At 29.7% G+C, this 17,787-nt stretch overlaps 1 protein-coding gene across 13 annotated transcripts in view; it reads left to right on the plus strand.

Annotated features, from left to right (window-relative positions):
• The window catches only part of LOC145263754 (serine/threonine-protein kinase tousled-like 2), a 618,843-nt gene that overhangs the window by 578,633 nt on the left and 22,423 nt on the right, over nt 1-17,787 (plus strand). For all 13 annotated transcript variants that reach the window (XM_080120782.1, XM_080120784.1, XM_080120786.1 and 10 more), the window contains 2 exons: nt 3,223-3,330; nt 7,408-7,508. In XM_080120782.1, the coding sequence (XP_079976908.1) occupies nt 3,223-3,330; nt 7,408-7,508 (209 nt within the window). The remainder of the gene's footprint in view (nt 1-3,222; nt 3,331-7,407; nt 7,509-17,787) is intronic.

Genomic DNA, 17,787 nt, shown 5'->3' on the forward strand with positions numbered 1-17,787 from the left:
TACTTTAGTTAATGTGATTATAGTGTAGTAAACATAAGTAGTGGGAATTTTGTAAATTGGATTACTTAGGGGGACGATTCATCAAGAATTTGTTTATGTTGGACTTGATTGTAGTCAGCTGGAAACCAGGCAATCAGAAGAAAGTTCCACAGGCGTGCAGTTCTAAGAAAGAAGCTTTGTTCATGGAATCTATGTTTAGATTTAGGCACAGAAAAAGAGTGTGGAAAATTATTGATAGTGGTTTTGGCCAGACGTGTGTTTTTTGTGAAAGTTTGGTAAGAGGGGACCATAGATTGAAGCTCAGCTGAGCATTTGCCATGAAAATAACGATCAAGCAGAGACAGGCAAAATTATTGTTAAATAATCAAGTAGGGTAATGGACCCTTCATGACTTTATATTGCAAGAGATTCGGTATATTTTATACAATGATTTTTGTATTTCATCCGTTCGTTTTTAATCAATCTGACCTTTCAATTATAATTGAAATAAGTCATTCATATGACTTGAAAATAAAATCATTAATTTCAAACCAAATTTATAATTGAGGTAATAGGTAATAGTCAACTAACATACTTCCTAACTTACAGTGTGTCTGCTACTGGAACTATAAACAAAGCAAATCAGTGCCTTCACTTTTATTGTTCTTCAGTAGTTCTATTGTGAAGTGATTTATTGAAATCTATATATATAAAAGCGAAAATGTGTGTATGTATGTTCGCTTTTTGTGTATGTCTGCAAAAGGCTTTTTTCGTCGGCCTTCTCGCTCGGCTCACTTCTTCTTAAAACTTTTTATATCACGTCTAAATGATAATATCTACGACTTAAGAACGAGGATCGCATGTGTATTTAATTTGCCCGACTTTCACGCGCTATATTTTCCAGATATTTCAATCGCCGCGTGTTTCTTTCGCTTTTCAGTATAAAACAAGCAAAAACTGGCTTGCAGCCGCGTCATGTTTCAAGATCAAACATCATGCGACTTAAATTTCTCGCACCCGTTAATTTCATTCTATAAACGTTAAATTAAGATGCTTTTCATTCCTCTCGTGGCCAAGATGGTTAGGTCCCAGGGTTTTTTTTCCATTTCGTTTCCACCTCCAAGTCAAAGGTTCGGGTTTCAAGCCTACTTTGCTACTAAAACTTTTTTTTCTCTTTTACTCTTTTACACCTCCAAACACCCGGCCAACGTTTTTTTTTTTTAAAACAGGGTTGTTTTGATCACCCCACCCCCTCCCAACACATACACCTACAAACACCCGGGCCATGCTGGGTACCCCCTGCTAGTAAAATATAAAAGGACATTATTGAAAAATATACAATAAAAATTAACAAAATTATACAGATAAAAATAACACAATTAGTCTTTATTTATTTGTTTTTAATAATTCTTTTTAAGAAAGAGCACAAAAAGCGTTTTCAATAAGTCTTAAAAAAATAAAACTAATATCAATAATTCTTAATTAGAATAAGACCAAAAAACTTTTCAATGATTATTAAATAAAAAATGAACGGTCAGAAAAACGGAATTAAAAAAAAAAAAAAGTATATGTACGGAGGAGATACAGGCGTGGGAGAAAAATGCAAAGGAACTGATTTGCCGTGTCACTGCTTCCGGTAGCAGACACACCAGAAGTTAGGAAGTACGTGAGATGACTATTAAAATAATGACAGTATTTGTCATCCAAAAGTGTTAGGACTATTGAGCGCAAAGTCATTCTTGTAATAAAAAAATTATCTAAAAAGGGATGGCAAAAGAAATAACTATCAAAGAGAAAATAAAATTGTGAATATTAACTGTAGTTGTCCCAAGCAAAAATTGGCAGCATCAATCTAGTCAAAGATTTTCCAGGTAAATAATGGTAATATTAATCCAGTTAGGGTCAGCAGAGTGTAGTTCCTTTCTCATGTCAAGACAAAAAGCTCTGACTGAAAAATTCCAAGAGATTCAGTATATTTTATACAATGATTTTTGTATTTGATTCCTTTGTTTTTATCACCTCTGGCTATAAATATAATCATCCAAATGTTTGTGATCCTATTTGGATAATATGCCAAAAATATTGCAACATCAACCTACCTATCTTTTCATTAATTCCATCATTAAATTTAACTTTATTTATCAAGTTTATTTATTGAATCAGCAAAATACATTGTTGCGTCACAACAAGAAAGTTTCTTAGGTCGGATTCAATTCTTTTAAAATTTCAGACATCAGCACTGAATATTTTGACTATCGGTTTCAAAGCACTCATACTTAAGCAACATTATTTCATACAGTTATATTTTATTGAATAAGATATACATTGTGTGTGTATTAAATTTATTGTTGATTATTTTCAACATTTCAAAAATCTCTTTGTACCACCATAGCAAATGTGCAATGCACAGCTGATAGGAAAACGACACGTTAATCAGTGAAGAAGAAAAGAAGATTCTGTTCAGCGATAAATAGTCGAGCACTATTTGCAAACATTTACAAGAAAGTAAATTCAGATTTTTGGAGAATTCTTTGAAACTATTAAATAATCTTATTTGTAATTTACATCAATTACTAGCCTAGGTGCCCAGTGTTGCCCGGGTGTTTGGAGATGTGTGTTGAGCAAAAAAAAAATAAATAAATTAAAAAAATAAAAAAAGTGGTAGTAGGTAGGCAGGCTCGAACCCGTGATGCGAAGGTGAAAAAGAAAATGAAAGAAAATCTGACGTCTTACCGCTAGGCCATGACGTGACAGGAAGTTCGGAACATCAACATTAGGCAAAGTCAATTCAATCGATACAATGACTTGCAAAAATGGCACGCAAAAAATCGACTCATCCTTGTAGAAAACTGCCTAGTTGAGGATAACGGAATTCATGTTTTTGGCCAATTTTTCGATATTTGTCGTTCGAGACGTCAAGCTTCAAAATGATACTGATCTTGTGAAAATCTGTCGCCTTTGTCGAAAATATTAGGCAGACATCCAAACATATATACATACATACATTTAAACAGACAGCTGAGATTTATATTATAGATGTCCAGTTATCAATGATAGACAATACTTTTTCTTTAAGTATTTTGTAATGATAATAATAATAATAATAATAATAATAATAATAATGCTATGATATATATTGGTTTACTATAATAAATCTAATAATTTTGTCTCTGTTTTACTTTTTTCCTCATAATGTCTGTATTTTTACAAGAATCTTTTTTTTATTTTTCCTTTATTACACAGCCTTTTGGGCACAACTTGTCTCAAGCAGCCATTCTTGAAGAAAACACAATATTGAAAGCTACAGATGTGGAATTCCCTTCCCGGCCACCTGTTAGTAGTGAAGCTAAGGTAAGTAAATCAAATAACAATACCACACATTAGAATTATTCTCGAATCCCTCTATATAAAAGACAAGGATTATCTGTCTGTCTGTCCACATTTCCCATCCAATGTATGGCCCTCTAAGAGCAGTAAAATATGCTGACTGCAGAGGTCTAAGATAACCCCTAATAGAGTCACCTGTTGGCTGTGGATGGAGATGCCTGAAAATGGAATCCTGGTGACTGAGCAATTTTAGTTGCTTGTTGTCACATGATTTGCAACATTCCACTTTAGTCATTACTTCGGTATAAGAGACCTTATATGATCAACTTATCATGTCAAGCTCTATAATGTATAGCCTATTCTAAATTTACATTTGACATCACACATCTTCCCTAATCCGTCACTAATACATGACTAATTCATTTTCAAATGTATGTTCAGACATGGTCTATCAGCTCTCATCAGTAAGTTGATGAACTTCTGACAATCACTCGACTATGTTGGCTTCACCACATTGAGAGAATCTACTCTTGAAATTGAAAATGAATTAAGATGGAAGGTCGGAGGTAAGTTGGACAACTCGAAAAAGCTTGAATGCTTACCATTAACAAGGATCTTAGGAGAGTTTAAATGTGACCAATTCTCAAGATAGGTCCAAAATTGGGACGTTTTCTGATAGTCTTCAATCTGTCTCAAAGATTCAAATTGAAGCCTATTAGAAAACATCAGACCTCTGACCAACGCAAATAAGGTGATAAAATGGATGATGGTGATGATGATGATTGGGAGAAAACAGTGGCTAACTAGGATGGATGAATTTGAAGGGTAAAGAATTAAACATGTTTGTTTTACTCCTGATGTTCCGAATGACTTAGATTAGAAACTAAGGAATTACAGAGGTACTAGTATATCATCTGGTTTTCCTCATACAATATTCCAATTTAAGACTTATATGGTGAGTGAAGTAGTGCATCATCATCATATTTGGTTTAACGTATCTTTTACCTGCTGGCATGTGTTAGATGGTCGGGTGAGCAGTAAGATCAGGAATGGAATACAAGAAATTCTCGGAACTTCCTCAGATTTTTAATAGGAGAGAGAGACTTTCTCAACTTCACACTGACTATACAAAATTCCCACATTTCTTGCTGCTTGAAAAAAAAGAACCACTGTAATGTTCAGTGACTCATGTTTGATATCCAGGGAGACATTTTGATAGAATGTATTCATTTTATCTTGATAGGACAAAGGTACTGCAACATGAACACTATGAAGGAATTGTTTGATGACATTAGGATAGAACTTATAGTATCTTCTTTTTGAAGACAATAGACTATACTCAAAATTTACTGTCTAAGAAATAAAAGTAAAAAATGAGTAAATAAATGAAACTTGGCACAACTCTGAATGAAAAACCAGCATAAATCTTGTACAAAATAAACAGACGTTGGCATTAAATGAATCACAAACGACTAAACCAAACGCTATCGTAATGTAATTCTGTTTCATCAGACTTTGAATTCTTTTTGTAGAATTAAATTAATTGAGCACTTCACTATCTTAAATTTTCTGAACTCATTCTCTCCAACAATCTCCATCTGCAAGTTAGATCCCTTCCTTTCTACAAGTTGGTCCATGCAGATGTGATGAGATCTCCCAACTAATCTTTTTCTACATAATGGATTCCATTCAATCAAAAGTTCTGACGTATTTCTGGAATGACCAGCAAGCCAAAATCTTCATTCTTTTAGTGAGCATGTGAAAGGTCAAAGGTGCCACTATAAGCATTTCTTTCTTAGTTTTTTGGTCTTATTTTAATTAAGAATTATTGATATTAGTTGGGTTTTTTTTTAAGAATTATTGCAAACACTTTTTGTGCTCTTTTTTTAAAAAGAATTATTAAAAACAAGTAAATAAATAAATAAAGACTAATTGTGTTATTTTTATCTGTATAATTTTATTAATTTTTATTGTATATTTTTCAATAATGATCTTTTATATTTTATTTCAATAAATCACTTCATTTCTTGGTTGGGCGTTTCATCCAGTTGATTTCCAATGCAACATGTGAAATTCTTGTGGATGTTTTGTCAAGTGATGCTCTTCCCATATCGTTAGCGTCTAAGCCATTTATTCCCAACCTTTTTACATGGAGGCACATTATTTCTTTAAATTTTTTAGCAGCACACCTATTACAAAAAAATAAATATTTAAATTAATATTTAACAATGCTTACCAATGTTTATTATTGTTGAAAATTCAAAATATCTAACAATTTAAAAAAAAAAAATGGTTTATCATATATTTTATTTCTTCTTTTTTTGATAGTTAAACATCAATATCACCTGAGTAATAATATGTCAGTTTGTATTTATTAATATAAACAACAATTATAACGATATGAAAGCTGTTTTCCACCTATATTTTTGTGGTACCTCAGTAATCATTGTGAAGCACACTAGTGTGACACAGCATGGAGGTTTTAGAACCACTTATCCAAGCCGTTGGGTTATAGAGCAAGAGAGATTCAACTGTGGCCCTAAAAAATGTCTCTTTTAACAAGAATTAAGAATAATAAAAAATGAAAATTTTTACATGATTGTGTCTTATAAAATGCAGAAAATTCAAGAATGTGGATTTTAATCGTTTTTAAAGCAAAAAAAAATTTTTTTTTTTTTTTTTTTGCAATAAACTTGAATGTCGGGGATCTAGGTCTGAATTACCTTATTTGGGCAAATTGATTAAAATCACTATTTTGACTAAAACTTGACCAAAAATTATTATCTGGTTAAAGGATTGTTGGAAGTGGAATCTGATGTTCTTATTGGCGAAAGGAAACATTTTTAAAGAACTCATATATTATGTTTTCATTATTTTATTTTTTATTTATTTTTTTAGCTTCAACAAATCTTTTTTTTTTTTTTTAATTTTTTAAAAAATCAGTATTTCTACAAACTTGTCTTCTGCTACAACTGCACAAAACTTTCCTTTCTTTCTCTGTGTGCCTAATGTTAAACAAAATTATCCATGAACTAAAATTCCTTTCCAGGAACACATTACCACATGACTGCTTCCCTGAGGACTACAAGCTGGTCATCTTCAAATGCAATATTGACAAATACTTGTTGTAAACTGTCCTCATAAGTAATCTAAGTTTGTTCATTCCATTCATACATACTCTCATAATATTCCTCATCATTTAACTGATAATCTAGCTATCTCATTAACCTGTATCCTCAAGTGATTTTGATAAGTGATGACTCATTAGTTAAAAAAAAATTCAATCCTCATCTGAAGAATTCTAAAATGTTTTAATTGAATTTTTGGTGCTTGTTCCGAATAAGAACAAAAATCAAAATATTGAATTTCAGTTAAAACCAATTTGTATACTTGTCATATCAAAATTAGTAAAAGATCCAAAAAGTATGAAAAATGATAACGTAAAAAAATTGATTATTAATGAAAATAGTTGTCAAGAAATTGCAAATTATACTTAAATGATAAACAGAATTCCAAACTGAGTTATTTCCCTTATTTAAGTTATATTTAAAAAATAATAATGGCTGTTCAATGGATCATGAAATGGTAAAAGTACATGTTCTATGTAATAATGCATTAATATTTAACCAATTGCGACATAACAATTAAATAGACAACATGGCTTTTTAATGAAATTGATATTAAATTAAGTAGATGGAATTGTTTTTTTAATGAAAATTCAGTTTTGCGACTTATAATTTTCGTTATAATTCAAAATAAACACCAAATTTTTTTTTCTTTTTCAAATATTTTCTTTTTCTTTTTCAACTTATTTTTTCTTTTCCCAATGTTTTTTTTTTTTAATTTTGTCTTTTTCAAATTTTTTCCTTTTTCAAATTTTTGTCTTTTCCATTTTTTACTTTTTCCATTTTTTTCTTTTTCCATTTTTTCTTTTTCCATTTTTTCTTTTTCCATTTTTTTCTTTTTCCATTTTTTCTTTTTCCGTTTTTTTTACTTTTTCCAATTTTTTTATTTTTATTTTTTTTCTTTTTACAATTTTTTTCCTTTTTTTAAATAAAAAAGAATGTATTTTTCTAACATCTTTTTTCTTTTAACTTTCAGTCATTTATTAGGAAATGTCTACAATACAGAAAGGAAGACAGACCAGATGTGTTAACACTTTCCTTTGATGACTATCTAAAACCAGCAGCTTTAAAGTCAAAGTAAGTTATGCTAAAAATATACAATGCAAGATCTTTTTTAATGCCTTTTATTTCCATATTTTCCAAATGATCATTACACTGCAACATTGTCTTTTTACTATTATCCATATAAGTAAACAATTAGATTTACACATATTCTCATCTTGTTTTAATGTTGAATATATTTTTTTAAGTTTACCTCCTACATGGATTCTCATACGAGTCATTTTCAATTTTAGTCATAAAAAAATGGTACTTATAAAAATTTACATACAATTAGAAGAACCATCAAGTTTTAAGTCTAAGAATGGAAGGAAAACAAAAATTTTGGTAATGTGTAGACAGTGGCCTAAAAAGAAAATGGCCGCCGAGTTTGAGTTTTATGTAAAATCTGGAATAAATCCTTATTCTGCATATAAATTATAAAGTTAATTGTTCGCCTGGAAAGTTTGCTTTGCTCAAAAATATTTTTTTTGTCTTTAACGGCAAAATCCATCTTTTGAACATTTTCATCTCCAACTGTGAATCTGGTCCTGGATGTGATCTTAAACTATATCCGATGGTGAGGCCCCAGCTTGCAGGTTTTTGGGAGTGTGGAGTCACTCTTTAATTGCTCCCAGGTCCACTTTGACCCAGAGTGGTAGTACCTGTTAGGGTCCCAACTGACTTGAAAAAAAGAAATATATTGTATTAAAAGATTTTTCTTCAAAATAACTGGATTTGGCATTAAATACCCTGAAAAGGGTTGATATGCTATAAAACAAAAACAACCAAACCAAAACCAACTGCGAATCATGGTTCACTGCACATGGTTAATCACAGATTTCACGCCACCAAGAATTGGTTATTACATGACAGTTGGCAATCCACTGAATCATTTCGAATTTGTGTGCCAACTTTATGACAAGTTGGAATAGTGTTATTTCTTCTGTCTGTATGAATATTGTCATCAGCATCATTTAAAAGACTTGTTGGACAAATTCTAAGAATTCACCAGTCATTTTCTTTCTAGGCTGCTGTGTCTACATATTATCCAAAGTTCCTTTGTTTCATTGTTAAGAAAAAAGATAGGTAATATTGAGGACATATGTAAAGTTGCTATAAAAAGGTTAAAGACTTTAATGTCTACTTTTTACAGTGAAATATGTCTACAGGAAGGTTTGCTGCCTAAGTATCTGATTGAGGTTTGTCATTGCTATGTTAAAACCTATAAAATCAATATCTGATTCATTAGTTTGTCTTACTGATCTTACTACTGAATGTTGTTAATAAAGAAAAAAAATTTCTTATTCGCTCTATCTTCTTTTGAAAAGTACTTTATCCAGATCAGATTTTTTTCCTTGTATGCAGCCATCTTCAAAACTAAGGAAGTTAGCCCATAAAGCGTCTGAAAGATTTAAAAATATTATTATTCGGTTCCTATTTAGAATTCAACCTAGTTTAAAAAACAAAACTTTAGAAAAATCTTCATGATGTACATACTCTTCATGAAACGAAAATGTCATATTCTAAAAATCACATGAAATTAGCAAGTATTTTTATGGAGAAAATAATTTTTAAACGATAAATGGGAATTCTTTGGCATTATCATATAAATCTAGTAACTATGAATTATTGTTGAGTTATCTCCCTTTGATCCTTGGCATTTTTTTATAATGATGGATGAAACAGTTACTTCTCAGATACTCATAAAATTTGATTTTCTTAGTTAAAAAATAAAACTACATAATTTTTGGAGTATGACATGTTCATTCTGTGATGAGTATATAATGTCGTAAAGATTTTTCTGTATTTTTTTTTTTTTTAATTAGGTTGAATTGTAAATAAGAATCTAATATTTTGGTTAAAAAATAATAATGGCATAGTTCACAAAGAAAAGCGTTTAAAAAAATAAAAGTAAAAATATTCCGTGCAACACCGGGTAGGAACAGCTAGTACTAATATATTCATATGCACATACATATGATGAAAAAGAAAAAAAAAAAAAAAAAAAAATTATATGTTCGTCAATGTTTCGTCTTTATTTCAAGACTTCCTTGGGATGATTGATTTCAATAAAAATATTTTCAAATATTGTATTGGTATTGTTTTTCTTCAAATCAATCATCCCGAGGAAGTTTTAAAACAAAGACAGAACATTGATGAACACATAATTTTGGGGGTTTTTTCTTTTCATCTTTCCAAATATTATTTTCATCATGTATATATATATATATATATATATATATATATATATATATATATATATATATATATATATAATATAAAACTCAACTTCTCAAAATTGGAACAGTGCTGACTCAAACCTTGCACATAAAGATGGTTCAATTCAAATAGAGCTTTATTACAATATTGAATATTTCACCTGAAAAAATGAATAACGATTAATGCTTGTCCTTCATATTTTGTATTTTTTACTAAAAAAAAAAATCACATCAACATTCTCTCATATGCATGAAAAATGTGATAGCACGCAGTGACGTCACCTGCATTTGGGGGAAAATAAAGCTACTTTTCTCAAAGTTTTTTCTCTTACTCAGTTTTAATTTGTATTCAAATGAAAAGAGATGTTAAGATTTATTAATAAACTTCTAACAATTGGAAACACTGCGAAACTGCATAGTATTTAGCCACATTTATTGTTATTATTTGTTATCTTCTATTATATAACGGGCAGTTGTATCTCTGTATGTATGTATGTATGTTCAGCAAAAACTTGAAAAATACAATACAAACACCCACAAAGTTGGTATTTTTCATGATTGGCTTTGCTCTGAATGAATAATACCTAAAATTTAGAGAAATATCATTCATTCTTTCACCTTAAACTAGCACAGATTTTTCCAGTAAAGAGAAGTAACTCTGAATTTTTTTTTTTTTTTTTTCTTTTAAGAAGTTATTTTTCTTATGCAGACTCATTCTTTGGGTAATCTATAAAAGTGTGTGTGTTTGTGTATTTGCATGATTATCCAGAGAGAGGAATGGGCTGGGCAGAGAAGGAAGATAGGGTGGAGAGAAGGAAGGGAAAATCAGTGGAAGAGAAACATAGAAGTTTTAGTAGAAGCATGTTATACTTTTACCCCAGGCCACACCACGTAGGCCTTTTAATATATATTTATATATCTGACAGTAATTAGGTAGTTGTCACAAACAATTTATATCAATTTTGGTCAAACAATAAACCATAGTCACCGATCTAACACGTTTCTGTTCTCCTCTACCATACTCCATCAAAACGTGTTTTCTTTTTGATCCTATGGAGCTTCTTCTTTTAATATTAAAAAAAAAAGTAAAGTCACACGGAGCAATATCAGATAAATAGGGAGGTTAATTCGGTTATGTTCTACATGGTTCTACAGGAACTATCAAGGGCTCAGGGTGTTAATGAGTAGGTGCATTGTCATGATGAAGGTTGCAGAAAACTAAGCATTATACTTATGTACTCCCAAGATATCATATTAAATAATGACTAACCTTGCTTACTCCTCTTTTTCCCATAGCTCACACAACATACTTTGTATATAAATTAATAATTTGATCAAGACGATTTTTTCAAATTGTTATGTTTTATTATAACATAAAATTATTCATTCTATGCCCAACTATGAGTAAAAATGTTCAGTCGGTGGCTTCAACTTTTTAATCATCATTAAAGGACAGTTGTACGTGTGCTAAAACTAAAAAATGACAAAACAAATGCCAACAAAGTTAGCATTTTCTTAATTGGTGTTGCCTTTTTTAATGATAGTGAAAATTTAGAAAAAAAAATTCATTCTTTGACCCTAAACTGATGCAGATTTCATTTGGGATAAGGGGTCAGGACATCTGATTCCCAGCCACTAACTGAATCGAAGTAATTCTGATGAGTTAATTCTTTATTCTGACTCAAACCTCAAGTTAGGTGTGTGCATGTCCAGAGAGCGGAATTGGCTGGACAAAGAAGAAAAAAGGGACTGTGGAGCTGGGTAGAGATAGAAATATATTGAACTTTTACCCTGGGCAATGCTGAGTAGCACTGCTAGTATAATAAAAGGCATCCTGGAAATTCTGTATGTGTATAATAAATTAGGGAAACATGTTTTGTTTTTAGTTGGGAAAAAAGTGCATGTTAGATTTGTTTTGATTGTTTTTTCCTTTGTACTTTTTGGCATGGCTTATATTTTTTTATTAAAAAACATTAATTATTACTTTTAATTATTATACATTTATTACTATAACTTTTAATTATTATTTAAGTTTACTGCTGGTTTCAACTACTGAGCTAATGGTAAAAGGAGGATGAAATGTGCCAAATGAACCCTAATATAAAACAGATCATATATAAACATCAAACCACAACTGATATATATATATATATATATATATATATATATATATTAAAATCAGTTGTGGTTTGATGTTTGTTGCTGGTTAAAACGAATGCTAATGTGTTATAAATTTAAAAAATAAAAAAATGCAACATTCTTCTTTGCAAACTGTTTTAAAAATTCATGTGAACTCTTTCAACAATTTTTCTAAGGAATGAGCGCAGTCAAAAAACAAATTTCCAGTTTTTCCAACGTCTTTCATTGTTATTTTGTGAACAAGAACAGAGGATTGCTTGAAATATCAAAAACAACAACAACATTGTTTTTATGCTTCATACTCCCCCATAACCTTGAAATTATTCTACATAACCTCCTCATAACCTTGAAATAAATATATATATATATATATGTGTGTGTGTGTATACTTCTTTAAAGATACCATGTTAATAAGGATAGATACACAAAAATTTACTTATTTTCTGAAAGTTTTTATTTTATTGGTCACAACATTGCATACAATTGTTTCAGCCCCCGGTGTTGGCATATAAGAATATAACTGTTCATCAGATTATAATTTGCACAACATTGGGCTTCATCTGCGCATAGAAAAAGCAATATTTAAAAAGTTTCACAGCCCACAAAAAGGACAAGTTAATACAGCAGATATTAATTTATTTTTTCAACAAATTATTTATAAAGTTTCAAGTGGAATTTATCTGAATTTTTTAGGTTCGAGACTGAAACAATTGTACGCAATGTTGTGACCAATAAAGGAAAAACTTTCTGAAAAATCAGTAAATTCTTATGTATCTATCCTTAATGTATCTTATACCTCTAGTATTGCACTATTGAGCTATCTAAATGCGAGCTTTATGTTCTTTATTCATTGCCTTTAGTAGTTAAATTAAATATAAACATATAAGCTATCTATCTATCTATCTATCTATCTATCTATATATATATATATATATATATTTAAAGCTTTACAGAAGGTCAGAAAAACATTGGTACCATCGGTTTCAAGCCTAACATAAGGGGGGGGGGCTAGTTAATGGTAAATAATGTTAGGTTCTCATCAGCCATATTGGAGAAAATAATATTGCTGACAAGAGCCTAACATTATTTACCATTAACCGGTCCTCCTTATGTTAGTCTTGAAACCGACGGTACTAATGTTTTTCTGATCTTCTGTACAGTTTTAAATAAATAAATGTCTTATATTAAAATTTTTTCTTTATAATCGAGCACTTTGATGGAATTCTTTCCCCAAAACAGTGAACAAATAAATAAATATATATATATATATATATATATGACAATGCTGTAAATTATGGTTATGTGTATTTCAAAGGCAAATGTCATTAATGAACAATATCTCCACTATATAGGAACCATCTGTGGAGCAGAAAATGTAACATTGACAAAAATAGTTTTATTTGCTAATTCACCACAACTTAGAGATTTATGGATAACTATTATTCTAAGACTGATAAATTTAATTATTGCGATTCATTAATTTGGATTACTGCTGTTTTCAGCTTGGATGTTATTTCCATGTTTTGCAGCAGATAAGGTCGCAAAGTAATTATCATTTTTAAATGCCAGTCTTCTGGAAATTAAAGGTTCAATATTCAGCATCACTACTAAGAACACAGTTACAAAGTACTTCTACCTAGTCATGGCTGACAACATGAGAGTAAGCTACCCCAGTGGATTAAATAAAGTGTTTCATTTCAAATTCTGCATAGCTTCCGAAGTTAAGCAAGACATACATATCTGAAGAAGGTTAAAAGTTACGTTGGCTGAAATGTTGTGAGAATGATAACAAAGATGAGAATAGTATTCAGAATAATCCAAATCATCAATCCTCATCTCAAAAATTTCTAAATATACTATTTACTCTTACGTATTTAATTATTACTTATATTTACAAACCCACGACTTTCTGTTCATGGAGTACTATTCTCACATCTGGACTAGTGCACCAACCATGAGCTTTTTCATTTACAGAGTGCAATAAGGAATTTTTAACCTAATAGGTTCTGCACTGTCTACCAAGCTCCAATTCCTGTCGCATCACCACATACCTGTGCTTTTTTTTTTTTTTTTTTTTAACAAGTAGTTCTATGAAATGTGCTACGATGCATTTGCTATACTTGTATCTCCCAGACAAAAAATATTCCCGACAAACCCAATTTGCAGTAAAATCCCACCCGCTCACTCTAGATGCCCTGAATACTGGAAGATTTCTTACATTAATAGCTTCTTTCCTTGGCCTGCTTGCTTTTGGAATTTCCCTCATATCCCTGTTTCTCCAACTTGCAAGAATTTAAATGTAATGTGAATAAACAAATTTCCCCCATCCAAGTTTCCCGCAAGGAAGCTGTTCCCTACCACAGTATCCTCAGATGCTTCAATGTTAATATGCCACATTGAAAGTATAAAAAAAATAGTATTTACTATTATCTAAATTATTATGATTTATTATTTAATTATTACTTAATTAAAAAGATTTGCATATTGAATATTTTTAAAAATCGTTTAAAATTGAAATTTCTAATGTAGCATTTCAGGTGACAAAAAAAATGCTCATATACTTCAGATTTGTTCATCACCTATGCATGCATTTTTTGTTTTTGAAAAAAATATTTTCGTCATCTTGAAAATTCTTATTTATTGAAATAAAAGGATTAGCATCATTGATTTCATCAAATTGAAAAAAAAAAAAAAAAAAAAAAAGCTCCAGGTAAAAGTTGGCATCAGAATTTATTGTACATTTTGCTGAACCCATTAAGAGATACTAAACCCATTAAAAAAAAAAAATTAAAGAAACAAATACTGAACCCATTAAAATCACTGTAGGAAAAGATTTCACTTTAGTTTTATATAATACAAGGTCACACACTCACACACACACACACACACACACACACATATATATATATAAATATTTCTGTGCGCTAGAATGTTTTCATTCATATATATATATATATATATATATATATATATATATATAAGTGTTGGGAGAATTAATCGGGAATCGGAAAAATCAGAGCTTTTGTAGGTATCGGAAAAATTTTAGCCTATTTTCTGATGCCAATACCGATTCCTTAAATTATCTTTTTTCTTTGATTTTGGTTAAAGAAATATCTTCCACTGCTTGTAGTAATAATAGAATAATAAATATTTATTGATTTAAACTTCCAGTAAGACTAAAATCTCTAGATCACCTCTTCACAAATGTGTTTTTACGTTTGAGAAAATATAGGCACATTTAAGATGTGTTTTTACAGTAATCAAGACAAAATAATACTTTTATAGTTAAATATTTGGATATTTATAGAAGAATCGAAATCGGTAATTGTACAGGAATCAGGAAAAATATTGGAACCGTCCCATCACTAATATATATATAAAATATTTCCGTGCACTAGAATGTTTTCATCTAAAATTTTTCACAATTATGCAGAATGTAGAAACTGTGCATAAATAGAATTCAGCGTAATAGTAGAATACAACTAATCAGCTAATAAGAAACCATTAAAAATCAATAAGTAATTAATTAACATTCGTTTTTTTTTTAAGAAATATACAAATTACTTAACCTTCATGTAATTGCTTGCATATCCATGACTGAGTATATTAAAAAGTTTGTGTTAGTAATTTTTAAATAGAAAAAGTAGCTTTTTAATATCTATGTCAGAGCGAGAAAAAAACGCAAATTTATAGGTATATAGATTTTCCAGAATTGAAATATTTACTCGTACATCTTTACTGTATGATTACTATTTCCTGTTCATTTCAGTTTATGTGACCAGTAGTTTAAGAGTTTATCGGTTAAATATTTTCACACAGACACTCACACATACATACATTTACTGTTTTATTTATATAGATTTTCCCAGAATCAAAATATTTACTTATACAAGTTTAGTTATATATAAAATTTTATATTTGCATTCTTCAGACAAAAAAGGCAAGCGTTGTATTATTTTATTTAATGAATGTTATAAGAGACTGGCAAGACTACCCGGTATCACTCGGAATCCTAATTTCCATAAAAAATTAAACTAAACAATCTACTTAAAATTGTAATTTGAAATGTTTATATTCATTTTGGAACATAATCAGTTAAAATACTTTTGCCCTAGGTGAGGTTCAAACTTTCAACTTTTGTCTGTAAGTACGGGGTGATAACTGATTGAGCCATTGGGACAATTAAGAAATTGCGATGCTATTAACTATATAAACCAGAATAGATGTTCAGTTGCCAGATGTTAGGCTGCACATGGCACTAGCCATAATTTCAAATTTGTTTCTTTTAAAAATAAGTCTATTTATCTATTGTTTTCGATTATAATTATTGTAATCATTGCCTTTTTTTTTTTTTTTTTTAACCTATATCTCAATTATTAGTTATGGTATTCTGTAGATAAATCAGATAAGTTTTTTATTGAAAAATTTTTCTTCAAAAATCTGCTTAGAATTAGCCAATGAAAACACATAAAATATGATTTTTTTTATATTAAATTAATTAGGAAATCTAGAATGCATTTTGGTTTCTTCACAAACATTTTAATTTTAATCTACTAGTTAACAAAAAAATGAATAATTACTTAGCCTTTTAAAAATTGAAAGAAATTTGGAAGCATTTAACCTTTTAAATAGAAAATCATTTAAACTGGCTATAAAATTTTTAGCAAATCCTTATATATTATGAAATTTTAAAAACTTTAGAAGCTATTTACATTGAATAATTTTTCAAACAACATTACTTTAACAGCAATTGGTTATATAGTTTTATAAAAAAAATTATTAATTTAATTACCAAATGATATTGTAATAATTAAATTTAATTTTAAATGTCCTGTAATAATTTAGTATAAAAAAAAAAATGGCAAAACAAAAATTAAAGTAAAAAGACTCACAGGCAATGCCGGACAGATATAGTTAGTTTTTAATTAAACTTTATTATTTGTATGAACTATCTGGTAAGTATAAGTTGTTTAAATTATTTTCAAATTGATAATTATCATAAAATAATAATCATTTTTTTTTTTAAAATTGTATTAGTTTTCCATTTCACTTGTTTTTGTATTTATATGTTCTCCTCTTTTGGTGTTCTTTCATTGTCTTTTCTTCTATATTGACCTTCATTTGCTCTACTCATGACCTTTTTTTGCATCCCTCCATCCCACCCCCATTCCTTTAATCTCCCACTTTGTTGTTTTTTTTTTTTTTTCTGCTGAGATCTTCTTTTTCTTTTAAGCTAAATGAATTAATTTGAAATACATTGTTCATTAACATCATTTGGTGCCTATCGTTTTTTTTTATTTTTTTTTTTTATGAAAAAGGTGGTTCATTCCTTGCCTGTTTTTGTTAGGATATCACATGATTTTGTAGCTTGGGTGATATTTTCATGGTATCATCTGGGTTACCTGTGCGAAAGGATTTGATGTTGCAAGATCTGGAAATCCTTGATAATTTTGGGATCACAACATCACTGACAGCGTGATTGTAAATAAGGACTCCCTATTCTACTCATCATCATTATCATCATCTGATTTTTGTATGTAAGATGCTAAAGTAGACGACACCAGGCAGCATTTCACATCTACTTTCCATCCGGTCTAACCAAAGGGTTGATATACTCGTTGGAAACGGCCTATCCAAGTCGTCCTTGGTCTTTCACACACTCTTTTGTTGTGGAGATCAATAAGAGTATGCAGAAGGCAGTGCGCTGTACATGATAACAGCTTTAATTTGTTCTGATTGAGATCTTGTTTATTTGTTTTATTTAAGTTTTGTACCCAAAAAAAATTTATAAAATTAAAGTTAATCATTCTTAAAGTTATTATTATTAAAGTTATTATAAAGTTCCTATTTACAATGCATCCCCACAGGACAGAGTTAGACACCAAGGTTGTTTTTTAATGTGGCGAAAAGGAACAAAAATAAAAAAATTGTCTCAGTCGTGAAGGATTTCTCCTCCA

Source organism: Euprymna scolopes, chromosome 39, assembly GCF_053919585.1.
Source record: "Euprymna scolopes isolate OS-2025 chromosome 39, ASM5391958v1, whole genome shotgun sequence".
Lineage (NCBI taxonomy): Eukaryota > Metazoa > Mollusca > Cephalopoda > Sepiida > Sepiolidae > Euprymna > Euprymna scolopes.